This window comes from Phyllostomus hastatus, unplaced genomic scaffold (genome assembly GCF_019186645.2).
Source record: "Phyllostomus hastatus isolate PE091 unplaced genomic scaffold, TTU_PhHast_1.1 phas_contig_80, whole genome shotgun sequence".
NCBI classification, from domain to species: Eukaryota; Metazoa; Chordata; class Mammalia; order Chiroptera; family Phyllostomidae; genus Phyllostomus; species Phyllostomus hastatus.
The window spans coordinates 9,414,179-9,427,074 of record NW_025333960.1 but is presented as its reverse complement, the minus strand read 5'-3'; the positions used below and the strand labels follow the sequence as shown (position 1 = coordinate 9,427,074).

At 36.6% G+C, this 12,896-nt stretch overlaps 1 protein-coding gene across 1 annotated transcript in view; it reads left to right on the top strand.

Moving 5' to 3' along the window:
* The window catches only part of NDUFV2 (NADH:ubiquinone oxidoreductase core subunit V2), a 44,389-nt gene that overhangs the window by 29,032 nt on the left and 2,461 nt on the right, over positions 1 to 12,896 (top strand). The window contains exon 7 of the mRNA XM_045850141.1: positions 1,156 to 1,232. Within this exon, the coding sequence (XP_045706097.1) occupies positions 1,156 to 1,232 (77 nt within the window). The remainder of the gene's footprint in view (positions 1 to 1,155; positions 1,233 to 12,896) is intronic.

Here is a 12,896-nt window from a genome sequence, read left to right as displayed (position 1 = left end):
TTAAAGCTTTTATGTGATCAGGTACTGGAGATACAGTATTGAATCATGATTTCCCTAGCATAGTACTAGGGTACTACAAAACATTTTGTTAAATACTTAACAGTTTTGAAGGGAGAGAGGGGATATAATGTAGTTTAGGCATTTTTCTCTTAGTTTAATTTTGCCATTCTGTTTTGACTGTCTTTTGATTAAACTTGGGTTGTAGCAGCTAGGCATACAAGTACAAATATTTCAGTTGTATTTGTTATTTAAAATAACAGAACCCTTTCTTGAGTTAAAAATTTTACACAGGGGCCTGGCTGGCGTAGCTCAGTGGATTGAGCACAGGCTGTGAACCAAGCATCGCAGGTTCGATTTCCAGTCAGGGCACATGCCTGGGTTGCAGGCCATGGCCCCCAGCAACCGCACATTGATGTTTCTCTCTCTCTCTCTCTCTATCTCTATCTCTATCTCTATCTCCCTCCCTTCCCTTTCTAAAAATAAATAAATAAAATCTTTAAAAAAATTTTTACACAGGTGCAGTATATAAAATATAGAGCAGTTTTAGTTGAAATGGAGTTTGGAGGGTTAGGGTCATCAAAATAAATGTGTCAAAAATAAGGGTTTGTTTTTTTTTTAACTTTCTCTTTGAAAATTAAGTGAATTTTGAAACTGAATTTCACCTGGGAAAGAAAGAAGATATCACTGGGATAGTAGATATTTAGGTCATATACTTTTAAGTTACTATGCTTGCTGGTTCTAATTACTATTTGCCATCTCAGTGTTTCTTCAGTGGCATAGCATTTGTTGAGCATCTGCCATGGCACTGTTCTGTTTTATATATTTTCTCATTGAATTCTCAAGTATGTTTACAATTGAAGAAGGACTTGGGAGGCTGAGTAACTTGTCTAATATTACTAACTAGTAAGTGATGGAGTGAGGACTGAAATACAGAACTATCATACTTCAAAGCACTAGTCTGTATTGCCTCTTCTGCAGCAGCTCTTATTGCATATTGCATTTAGCAGTATGTACTATATGATATATAGAAGTTATTTAGTTGCTCCTACCTTGATAACTAACTTGTAAATTGAGAGAGACAAACAATAAACTAAGTGATGTTAGGGATTTATACAGCTTTCAGTAGTAGAAAATAATTCTAATATTTTTTTGTAGGAGGATCTGACACCTAAGGATATTGAAGAAATTATTGATGAGCTCAAGGCTGGCAAAACTCCAAAACCTGGGCCAAGGTATGCTTTTATTTTTATATAATAAATTTTAAAGCTTTAGCCTGAATGACTCTTTCACATAAACTTAGTTTCTAAAACTTTATACTCCTACCCTTACTGGTGTGGCCCAGTTGACTGGGCTTCATCTCATAAAGCCAAATGTTGCCAGTTCCATTCCTAGTCAGGACACATGCCTAGTTGCAGGTTCGGTGCCCCGTAGGTGCACGTAGGAGAGGCAACTGGTCAATGTTTCTCTTTTACATCTGTGTTTCTCTCCCTCGCTCTCTCCTTCCCTTCCCCTCTTTCTAAAAATAAATAAATCTTAAAAAGAAAACAATAAAACTTCATATCCCACGTTCACAAAAGTTGTTAGGAACTTTGGATAGTATCTATACCAACCCATCATCTAAAGTAAGAATTTTTTTCCTCCTCTAAAACCCTATCAGATAGTCATCTAGTATCTACTTGAATGTTTATAGAGAAGGGAAATTTACTACAAAGAAATCTAATTTATTATTTAAAAGTTCACATTGCCAAAAGATTGACTCCAAGTCTGTCTCCTAATATCTAACGGTCCTATTTTACCTTTTGAATTAACAGAAGGTAAATTGTATGTGTATTTATGTTTAATATGTATAAAAATCATTATATTTATGTTGTTTACTCAACTGGGTGTTACTAATATTTGTGGGGTTTTTAATATATTTTATTGATTATGCTATTATAGTCGTCCCATCCCCTCACCTTTAATCCCCTCTGCCCTGCACAGCCCCTCCCACCTGCATTCCCCGAGCCCTTAGTTCATGTCCATGGGTCATACATATAAGTTCTTTGGCTTCTCCATTTCCTATACTATTCTTAACCTTCCCCTGTCTATTTTGTATCTGCCATCTATGCTACTTATTCCCTGTAGAAGGTAATTTTTATACATCTTCCACATGACAGATGGCTCTTTAGTCACTTAAAATAGCTATCTTGTCTTCCCCATATCCTTTTCTCAGATTTAATATCCACAGTTGTTTCATTGTTTTTCCTTGTATTAGAGAGTTTGGTCTCTCTCCTCTCAGGTTTTTCTAGTTGACTAGTGACGTTCTTAATGTGATACAAAGTAATTACATGGTTTGTTTGATACACACACACACACACACACACACACATGCGCGCGTGCGCACGCCATATGCCAAACAGTATGCAGAGCATTATAGGACTGTCTCCTTTTTCCAGACATTATGCTTGTAATAATGAAGCCTAATTACATCAACTCTGGCCTCAGATATATTACACCATTAATTGCATGTATAATCAGTTATGCATAGATCTTTTTCAACTTAAGCACAGTTTACCTAGTTTGCTCCTATCCTGCGTTTGTGTTATACTAATTACCAGTACTTTTCTTTCAATTATGAACCTGAGCCTTTGCTGCTAAATAAACCTCTATTCCATATCTATTTGTTCACATCACTTCTTAATACTAGTAAATATTAGTATGGTTAATACAGTTGTAATCCTTTTGTAAGTATTTCTTTCTGCTTATATTATAAAATTTCTTTCATTCAACATATTTGTAGGTTTTAATGTCCATATAGTATTCTAATGTATTGAAAGATCTGTGATATGTGTGTGTGTTTTAAGATTTTATTTATTTATTTTTAGAGAGAGGGGAAAGGAGAGAGAGAAAGAGAGGAAGAGAAGTATTGATGTTTGAAAGAAACATCAATCAGTTGCCTTTTGCATGCCCTAAACTGGGGACCTGGCCCACAACTCAAGCTTGTGTCCTGACTGGGAATAGAACCAGCAACCTTTCAGTTCATAGGCCAGCACTCAATCCACTGAGCCACAGCAGCCAAGGCTGATATGTTCTTTATTCCCGTTTTAAAATGTATTTTCCTACTTTTTGTTACAAATAACAAAAAACCCTGCAGTTGGATTGCTAAGTCAGAGGGAATGACTGGTTCTATAATCTGTACTCTAGAAGTACTAACTTGTTCCGGCAGACTAATAACCCTACCTAATAAGAAAAAGAGGTCAGTTCAGGATAACTTAAGTTTAGTAAAGGCAAGCTGGCCCCTATTGACTATTCTATTCTATTCTAAGAAACATATACTTCTTTTAACATTCAAATTGAATTTATTTAAATTGGTTTGGAATTTTCTTCCAAGTTCTTCACTTTCTTGGGCTATGCTTATGTTTTTTGGGGTAAAACATTTCTATGTGAAGAATCATTCTCCGTTTTGGAGGCTACCAAAGTGAATCCCTTTGAACATTACAGTATCTTTCTTAGCCACTGGTCCTGTCTCTTACCCCTGCTTCAAAAGCAGCTATCTTACCCTCCCCCCAAAACCCCCAGAAAAGTCTGTATCTTCCACAAACTTCAGCTTGTTTTTAGGACTCAGATGTTATGCTGCGCTTGTATTTATACTCAAATCTATAACTTCTTTCAACTTTGGGGTACTTTTTTTGATCAATTGATTTTTTTTAGAGAGAGAGAATGAGAGAGAGAGAAAAACATCGGTTTGTTGTTCCACTTATTTATGCATTCATTGGTTGATTCTTGTATGTGCCCTGACCAGGGATCAAATCCGCAACCTTGGTGTATTGGGATGACACTCCAACCAATTCAGCTACCCAGTCAGGACTGGGTACTTTGTTTTAATATGTGAAGTGCAGATTTCTTCATAAAATCTACTTGGTTTCTTTAGATGTTACCTTTTCTTGGTGTTTATAATTCTGTAGTCATAATTTTGCTTCTTAGAACCTTCTTCCCTTCTACCAATTACAGTGTTAATCCAACATTAATATTCTGTCCCACATTGCTTCTTTGTCTGCTTTGTTCCATGTCCTCACTGTTCATTTATTTCACAAACATTTCTGGGTGCATGCTCCATGCCAGGCACTATTTTAGGTTCTGCATGTAATTATAAACAAGGTAAAATGGTCAGATATTTTATATTCTAATAATGGAGATAGACAGCTAATATAATATCTGAGTATTAATGCTAAGACAAAGCAGAATTAGGGGTTCAAGAATGATTGGGGGCAAATTTAGTCAGGAGGGGTCTCTCTGTGGTGGTGACATTTGAGCCATGACCTGAATGATAAACCCAAAGAAACCATGTAAAGAATTGGAGTAACAATGTCCCAGGAAAGGGGAAGAAGATGGAGTAAGTCCCTGGAGGAAACACAAGATGACAATATGGTTGCAGTGAAGTGATAAAAAGGAAAGTGGTGGAAAGGCTCAGTGAGGTAGATAGGTGTGCAGATAAGTAATTTGAGTTGAATCCTAAATATAGTAAAAAGCTGTTGTTGGAATCTTTCCAGTAAGGAAGGATAGAGTGATCTTGTTAAAATTACTGTCCTAGTTGCTGAGTGGAGAATATTTGAAAATTTAGTGGATGTTGTGGAGCAGAGGAATTATGAGTGATGTCTAGCTTTTTGGTCTGAGTACCTCCATGGTTCCTTTAACTAACATGGGGAACATGTGGGGTACAGCAGGTTTAGGGAAGAAGAGTCATTTTTTGTACATGTTAAGTTTGAGATGTCTACTAAACATCCATGGTAGAATGCTAAAGATATATATAAGCCTGAAATTTAGGGGACAGATTAAGATTGGTAATATGAATTAGGGATTCATCAGTTGTTATAGATGGTATTGAAAGCCATAAGTCTGCATGAGATTACCAGGGGTGAAATCTGTTGTGTTCAATATATGAGATATGATAACATTGTATTTTAACATTAATAAAGAGTAACTGAGCACCACAGTTAAGCATTTTCAACATCTAATTATAGAAGGAATGTTGATAATCAGTAATTGTAGATAGTTCTTCACTGAGATTGTTTTTATAATGTTCTAGGTCTGAGCCAGAGACTTTAGAACTATTGGTTTCTGAACTTCTTTTATTTTCAACTTATCAACTCTTAATAAGCAGATATAAATCTTATTTTTCAATAGTTGCAGAAGGTCTACCAATAGTATATGTAAAGGTTGTACATTTTACTTTATTTTTATTTTTGACCCTATTGTAGATGTTCCCCTTACCTCCCTCCCCCTACCCCATCTTTTGCCCATCTCTATCTAGCCTGCCCCCACCTTCCCTCTGGCCAATACCCCACTGTTGTCTGTGTCTATGGGTTATGCATGTGAGTTCTTTGGCTGATCCCTTCACCTTCTTTCACCCAGTCCTCACCTCCCCGCCTGCCCCCCTTGCCTGACAGCTGTCAGTCTATTCTATGTATCCATGCCTTTGTTTCTGTTTTGTTTGCCACTATATATTTTTTCATTCATTAGATTCCACATATAAGTGAGATCACATGGTATTTGTCTTTCTGTGACGGGCTTATTTCATTTAGCATAATAATCTCCAGGTCCATCCATGCTGTTGCAAAATGTGAGATTCCTTCTTTTTTACAGCCTTGTAGTATTCCATTGTATAAATGTACCACAGCTTTTTTATCCATTCATCTGTTGATGGGCACTTGTATTATAAATAATGTTGTATAAACATAAATGGGTGTATATATTCTTTTGAATTGATGATTAGGATTCTTAGGATATATATCCAGAAGTGGGATTGCTGGGTCAAAAGGAAGTTCCATTTTTAATTTTTTGAGGAAACTATATTGTTCTCCACAGTGGCTTCCACTGGTCTGCATTACCACCAATAATGCACTAGGGTTCCCTTTTCTCTACGTCCTCACCATCGCTTGTTGTTTGTTGCTTTATTGATGGTAGCCATTCTGGCAAGTGTGAGGTGATATCTCACTGTGGGTTTAACTTGCATCTCTGATATTTTCATATGTTTTCTGGCCTTCTGTATGTCCTCTGTGGAGAAGTGTCTATTCAGGTCCTTTGACTATTTTTTTCAATGGATTATTTGTCTTCCTGGTGTTGGGGTGTGCAACTTTTTAATATATTTTGTAAATTAACTGCTTATTAGATACATCATTGGCAAATATGTTATCCCATACAATAGGATATGTTATCCCATACAGTAGGTTCCCTTTTTGTTTTGTTTGTGGTTTCTTTTACTGTGCAGAAGCTTGTTAGTTTGATATAGTCCCTTTTGTCTATTTTTTTCCTTTATTTCCCTTGCCCTATGAGATGTATCAGGAAAAATATTGCAGTGAGAGATGTCTGAGATTTTAGAACCTACGTTTTCTTCTAGGATTTTTATGGTTTTGCTACTTACATTTAAGTCTTCTATCCATTTTGATTTTTTTCTGGTGTATGGTATAATTGGTGGTGTGGTTTCATTTTTTTTGCATATACCTGTCCAACTTTCCCATCAACCATTTCTGGGTTCTGTTCAGTTGATCTATATGTCTGTTCTTATGCCATTACCAGGCTGTTTTGAATACAGTAGCCTTGTAGTATAGTTTGATATCAGGTATTGTGATTCCTACAACTTTGTTCTTTTTCTCAAGATTGCTGAGGCTCTTCCGGCCAAGATGGAGGTGTAGGTAGATGCATTGTGCCTCCTTGCACAACCAAAAGAAGGACAACAACAAATCTAAAAACAAAAAACAACCAGAACTGCCAGAAAATCGAACTGTATGGTAATCTGACGACCAAAGAGTTAAAGAAACATTCATCCAGACCAGTGTGCTGAGACCCCCCCAAAAAAAAGAAAAATAGCCCAAGTGAAAGAACAGATCAAAGCTCCAGATAAAGTACAATTAAGGGATGAAGAGATAGCCAACCCATTAGATGCATAGTTCAAACATTGGTAATCAGGATGCTCACAGAAATGGTTGAGTATGTTCACAAAATAGAGGTAAAATTGAAGACTATGAAAAGTGAAATAAAGGAAAATATACAGGGAACCAACAGTGATGGGATGGAAACCGGGACTCAAACCAATGGTTTGGACCAGAAGGGAGGAATAAACATTCAACCAGAAAAGAATGAAGAAATAAAAATTCAAAAAAATGAAGAGAGGCTTAGAAAACTCCAGGACAAGTTTAAATGTTCCAACATCTGAATCATAAGGGTGCCAGAAGGAGGAGAAGAAGAGCCAGAAATGGAAAACTTATTTGAACTAGTAATGAAGGAGAACTTCCCTAATCTGGTGAAGGAAATAGATTTCCAGGAAGTCCAGGAAGCTCAGAGTCCCAAAGAAGTTGGATCCAAGGAGGAACATACCAAGGCACATCATCATTAAATTAGCCAAGATGAAAGATAAGGAAAGAATCTTAAAAGAAGTGAGAGAAAAGCAGAGAGTTACCTACAAAGGAGTTCCCATTAGACTATCAGTTGATTTCTGAAAAGAAACCTTATAGGCAAGAAGGGGCTGGAAAGAAGTATTTGAAGTCATGAAAGGCAAGGACCTACATCCAAGATTGCTCTATCCAGCAAAGCTTTCATTTAGAATGGAAGGGCAGAGAAAGTGCTTCTCAGATAAGGTCAAGTTAAAGGAGTTCATCATCACCAATCCCTTATTCTATGAAATGTTAAAGGGACTTATCTAAGAAAAAGAAGCAGATCAAAAATATGAACAGTAAAATAACAACTATCAACAAATGAACCTAAAACAACAACAAAAAAATGAACTAAGCAAATAACTAGAACAGTAACAGGTTTACAGAAATGGAGATTACGTGGAGGGTTATCAGTAGGGAAGGAGAAGGGGAGAAAGGGGACAAAGATACAGGGAATAAGAAGTCTAAATGGTAGGTACAAAATAGACAGGGTGAGGTTGAAAATAGCATGGGAAATGGAGAAGCCAAAGAACTTATATGTACAACCTGTGGACATGAACTAAGGAGGGGGAATGCAGGTGGGAGGCGTGGTGCAGGGTGGAGGGAAATAAAGGGAGGTGGAATGGGACAACTGTAAGAGCATAATCAATAAAATATGTTAAAAAATAAAATAAAATGAAAAAAACAGATTGCTCCACCTAATAATGAACTAACAGAAAGGGAAATGAAAAAGCAATCCCATTCACAATTGCTTTAAAAAGAATAAAATACTTTGGAATAAACCTAACCAAGCATGTATAACTAGAATATTATAAGACACTGAAGAAAGAAATTGAAAAAGATACAAATAAGTGGAAACATATAACATGTTAATGGATAGGAAGAATTAATGTCATTAAAATGTTCATACAACTGAAAGCAATCTTAAAATGCAACGTAATTCCTATCAAGATTCTAAGGACATATTTCACAGAACTAGAAGTAGTACTTCAGAAATTTATTTGGAACCACAAAAGGCAACAGCGAGCCTGAGAAAGAAGGACAGTGTTGGAGGAATCAAGCTACCTAATATCTAACTATACTACAATGCCATAGTAATCAATACAGCCTGATATGGGCATAAACACAGACATAGATTAATGGAACAGAATAGAGAGCCCAGAAATAAGCCCACACCTTTATTATAGTCAATTAATATTTGACAGAGGAAGCAAACATATACAATAGGTTAAAGACAGCTTTTTCAATAAATGGTGTTGGGAAAATTGGACAGATATGTGCAGTAAAATGAAATTAGACCACCTGCTTATATCACACACAAGAATAAATTCTAAATAGATCAAAGACTTCAATGTTAGACCCAAAACTATAAAAATCCTGGAAGAAGATATAGGCAGCCAAATCTTGGACATTGCTCGTAGAAATTTTTTATTGGACATATCTTCCCAGGCAAGGGAAATAAAAGAAAAAATAAACAAATGGTCCTACATCAAACTAAAAAGTTTTTGCACAGCAAAGGAAATCAAAAAAATAAAAAGACAAACCACAGAATGGAGAACATATTCGCCAATACCTCTGATAAGGAGTTAATATCCAGAATTTTTAGAGTACTTAGAAAACTCAACACCACAGAAACAAACAGCCCAATTAAAAAATGGGCAAAGGACCTGAATAGACACTTCTCCAAATAGGACATACAGATGGCCAATAGAAATATGAAAAGATGCTCAATGTCACTAATCATCAGAGAAATGCAAATTAAAACCACAATGAGATATCATCTCACACCTGTCAGAATGGCTATCATCAGTAAATCAAGAAAGAACAAGTGCTGGTGAGAATGTGGAGAAAGGGGAACCCTTTTGCACTGTTAGCAGGAATGCAGACTGATGCAGCCACTGTGGAAAGCAGTATGGGGAAACCTCAAAAAATTAAAAATGGATCTGCCTTTTGACCTAGTGGTCCCACTTCTGAGAATATATCTGAAGGAGCTCAAAACACTAATTCAAAAGAACATAAGCACCCTTATGTTCATTGAAGCGTTATTTACAGACACCAAGATATGGAAGCAGTCTGTGTCCATCAATAGATGAGTGGATAAAAGAACTATGGGACGTTTATACAATGAAATTCTACTTGACTGTACAAAAGAAGAAAATTTTACCCTTTGCAACAGTATAGGTGGACCTGGAGAACATTATGCCAAGTGAAATAAGCTAGTCAGAGAAAGAAAAATACCATGTGATTTCACTCATACGGAAATCTATTTCCATATGAGTAGATTCCATATGAGTGTGATCTAATGAGCAAACTGAACAAACAAGCAAAGCAGTGACAGACCTGTAGACAGAGAGCAGATGACAGCTAGTGGGGGGGTGGTTATGGTGTGGAGGGATTGAGCAAGAAGGAAAAGGACTCATGAACATGTACAACACTGATTGTGGATAAGAGTATACGGGACCAATGTTAATGGGAAAAAATACAATAAAGATTAAATAAAAAAAGATTGCTGAGGCTATTTGGAGTCTTTTTTGTTTCCATATACATTTTTGGAATATTTTTTTCTAGATCTGTGGAGAGTTGCATTGAATCTATAGATTGCTTCGGGTAGTATGGACATTTTAAAGATGTTAATTCTTCCAATCTATGAACACAGTATATGTTTCCACTTACTAGTATCTTCCTCAATTTCTTTTTTCGGTGTCCTATAGTTTCCCAAGTATAGGTGTTTTACTTCTTAGGTTAAATTTATTTCTATGTATCTTATTTAGTCTTTTTTGTTGTTGTTACAGTAATAAATGAGATTGTGTTCTTAGTTTCTCTTTCTGATACTTCATTATTGGTGTATAAAAATGCCACCGATTTCTGAAATATATTTGTGTCATGCTACTTTGTTGAATTCATTTATTAGCTCTAGTAGCTTTTTGGTGGAGTCTTTAGTGTTTTCTTTGTACAATATTATGTTATGTGCAAAAAGGACAGTTTTACGTCTTCCTTTCCAATTTGGATGCCTTTTATGTCTTGTCTGATTGTTGTGGCTAGAACTTTCAGTAGTATGTTGAATAAGAATGGTGATGGGACATTCCTGTCTTGTGGCTGGTTCTAAGGGAAACACTTGTAGTTTTTGCCCATTTAGTATGATGTTGGCTATGAAAGGTTGTATTTGGACATGGTAATTCTAGAATGTCTTCCCAGCATGTGAAAAAAAGACCTTACACTCTTTCTTGAAGTTCTTCCTCTAACTCTTTCTCAAAGTTAATGTCTTGGATATATATGATAATAAGAGATAGTGTGATGAAAATTACAGTACCAAATTACAAGTTTTTTTATGCCAAAGCTCTCTGCTTACTTATTTGAGAGAGATGCTCATTGTGAATTTTTGAGTAATGTTTCAGTAGTAACTATTTTCTGAGTACCACTATGAGGTCTACCCTGGCAAAATAATTAGTAAAAAATGATGCCTCTGTGCTGTTCAAAACTGCTTTTTAATTTTTGGTAAATGATAGCTAAATAGAAAGCTGATGGTAAAATAATACTCTTTCTTATTTTAACATTAATAAACAAATATTTGTATACTGAGGTTGTTCTTATTTTCAATTAAAGTACTGAAAATAACTTCTAAACTTGTTTTCAAATTACTAATTAACATATGGATGCTTTTTAGTATCCATTAGCTAAAGTAATTTTGAATCCAATTTCTTCATGTTTAGTTTTATAAAGACATCTTAAATTAGCCCTTCTACTTTGAAAACTTGGCCACTTTTCTTCCCTAAGCAGATCATGTCTTGGTAGACTTATTTTCATCCATGTTAGCTGGGGGGGTCTCTGCAGGCGGAGCCCTCCCACAAGAAAGTATACAAGTTTCATTCTTTTGCATGTGTCTATCCAGTTTTCCCAATGCCATTTATTAAAGAGTCTTCCTCTTAGGGTTCCTGCAAAGATGGAGATGTAGGTAGAAACCCTTTGCTTCCTTGCACAACCAAAAGGAGGATAACAACCAATATAAAAACAATAAACAACCAGAAGTGTCAGAAAATCAAACTGCATTGAACTCCAACAGCCAAGGAATTAAAAGAAACCGTCAGCCAGACCAACCAGACCGGTAGGAAGGAGACATGCAGACAGGCCTACATAGAGAACCCGCAGCAAGGCAGACCATGCGGGCAGGGCTGGCTGAACGAGAAACAGAGACTCACAACTGACTGTGGACTATGGTAGGGGTCACCGTGGTGGGAAAAACTCCCAGTCTCACATGAGAGTTTGTTGGAAAGTGGGCGAGAACCCAGCAGGCAAGCTGCATTTTTCCCTCTGACCCCTTCCCCACAGACGGTGTCACAACACAGCAAAGAGGGTTGCCCTGCCCTGGCAAATACCTAAGGCCCTGCCCCCCTACAACTTAACAGGTGCACTGAGACAAAGAAATATGGCCCAAATGAAAGAAGAGAGAAAAACTCCAGAAAAAGAGCTAAGTGATGGGGAGATAGCCAACCTATCTGACTGGAATTCAAAACACTGGTAATCAGGATGCTCACAGAATTGGTTGAATATCATCGCAAATTAGAAGGAAAAAATGAAGGCTATGAAAAGTGAATAAAGGAAATGTATGGAGAACCAACAGTGACAGGAAGGAAACCAGAACTCAAATCAGTGATTTGGAACAAAAGGAAGAACTAAACATCCAACTGGAATAGAATGAAGAAACAAGAATTCAAAAACATGAAGAGGGATTTCTGGTACAACCTGAGGGATCTCTGGGACAACCTGAAACATTCCAATATCTGAATCATAGGGGTGCCAGAAGGAGAAGAACAACAGCAGGAAATTGAAAAGTTATTTGAAAAAATAATGAAGGAAAACTTCCCCAATCTGGTGAAGCAAACAGACTTCCAGGAAGTCCAGGAAGCTCAGAGAGTCCCAAAGAAGTTGGACCAAAAGAGGAACACCAAGGCACATCATCATTAAATTAGCCAAGATGAAAGATAAGGAGAGAATCTTAAAAGCAGCAAGAGAAAAGGAGAGAGTTACTGTCAAAGGAGTACCCATAAGACTGTCAGCTGATTTCTCAAAAGCAACCTTGCAGATAAGAAGTGGCTGGAAAGAAGTATTTGAAGTCATGAAAGGCAAGGACCTACATCCAAGATTACTCTATCCAGCAAAGCTATCATTTAGAATGGAAGGGCAGATAAAGTGCTTCCCAGATAAGATCAGGTTAAAGGAGTTCATCATCACCAATCCCTTATTCTATGAAGTTAAAGGGACTTATCTAAGAAAAAGAAGCAGATCAAACCTATGAACAGTAAAATGACAGCAAAATCCCAACTATCAACAACTGAACCTCAAAAACAAAAACTAAGCAAACAATTAGAACAGGAACGGAACCAAAGGAATGGAGATCACATGGAGGGTTGTCAGTGGGGAGGAGGAGCAGAAAGATCTGGGTTAAGGTCCAGGGAATAAGAAGCATAAAATAGTAGACAGGTAGAGGTT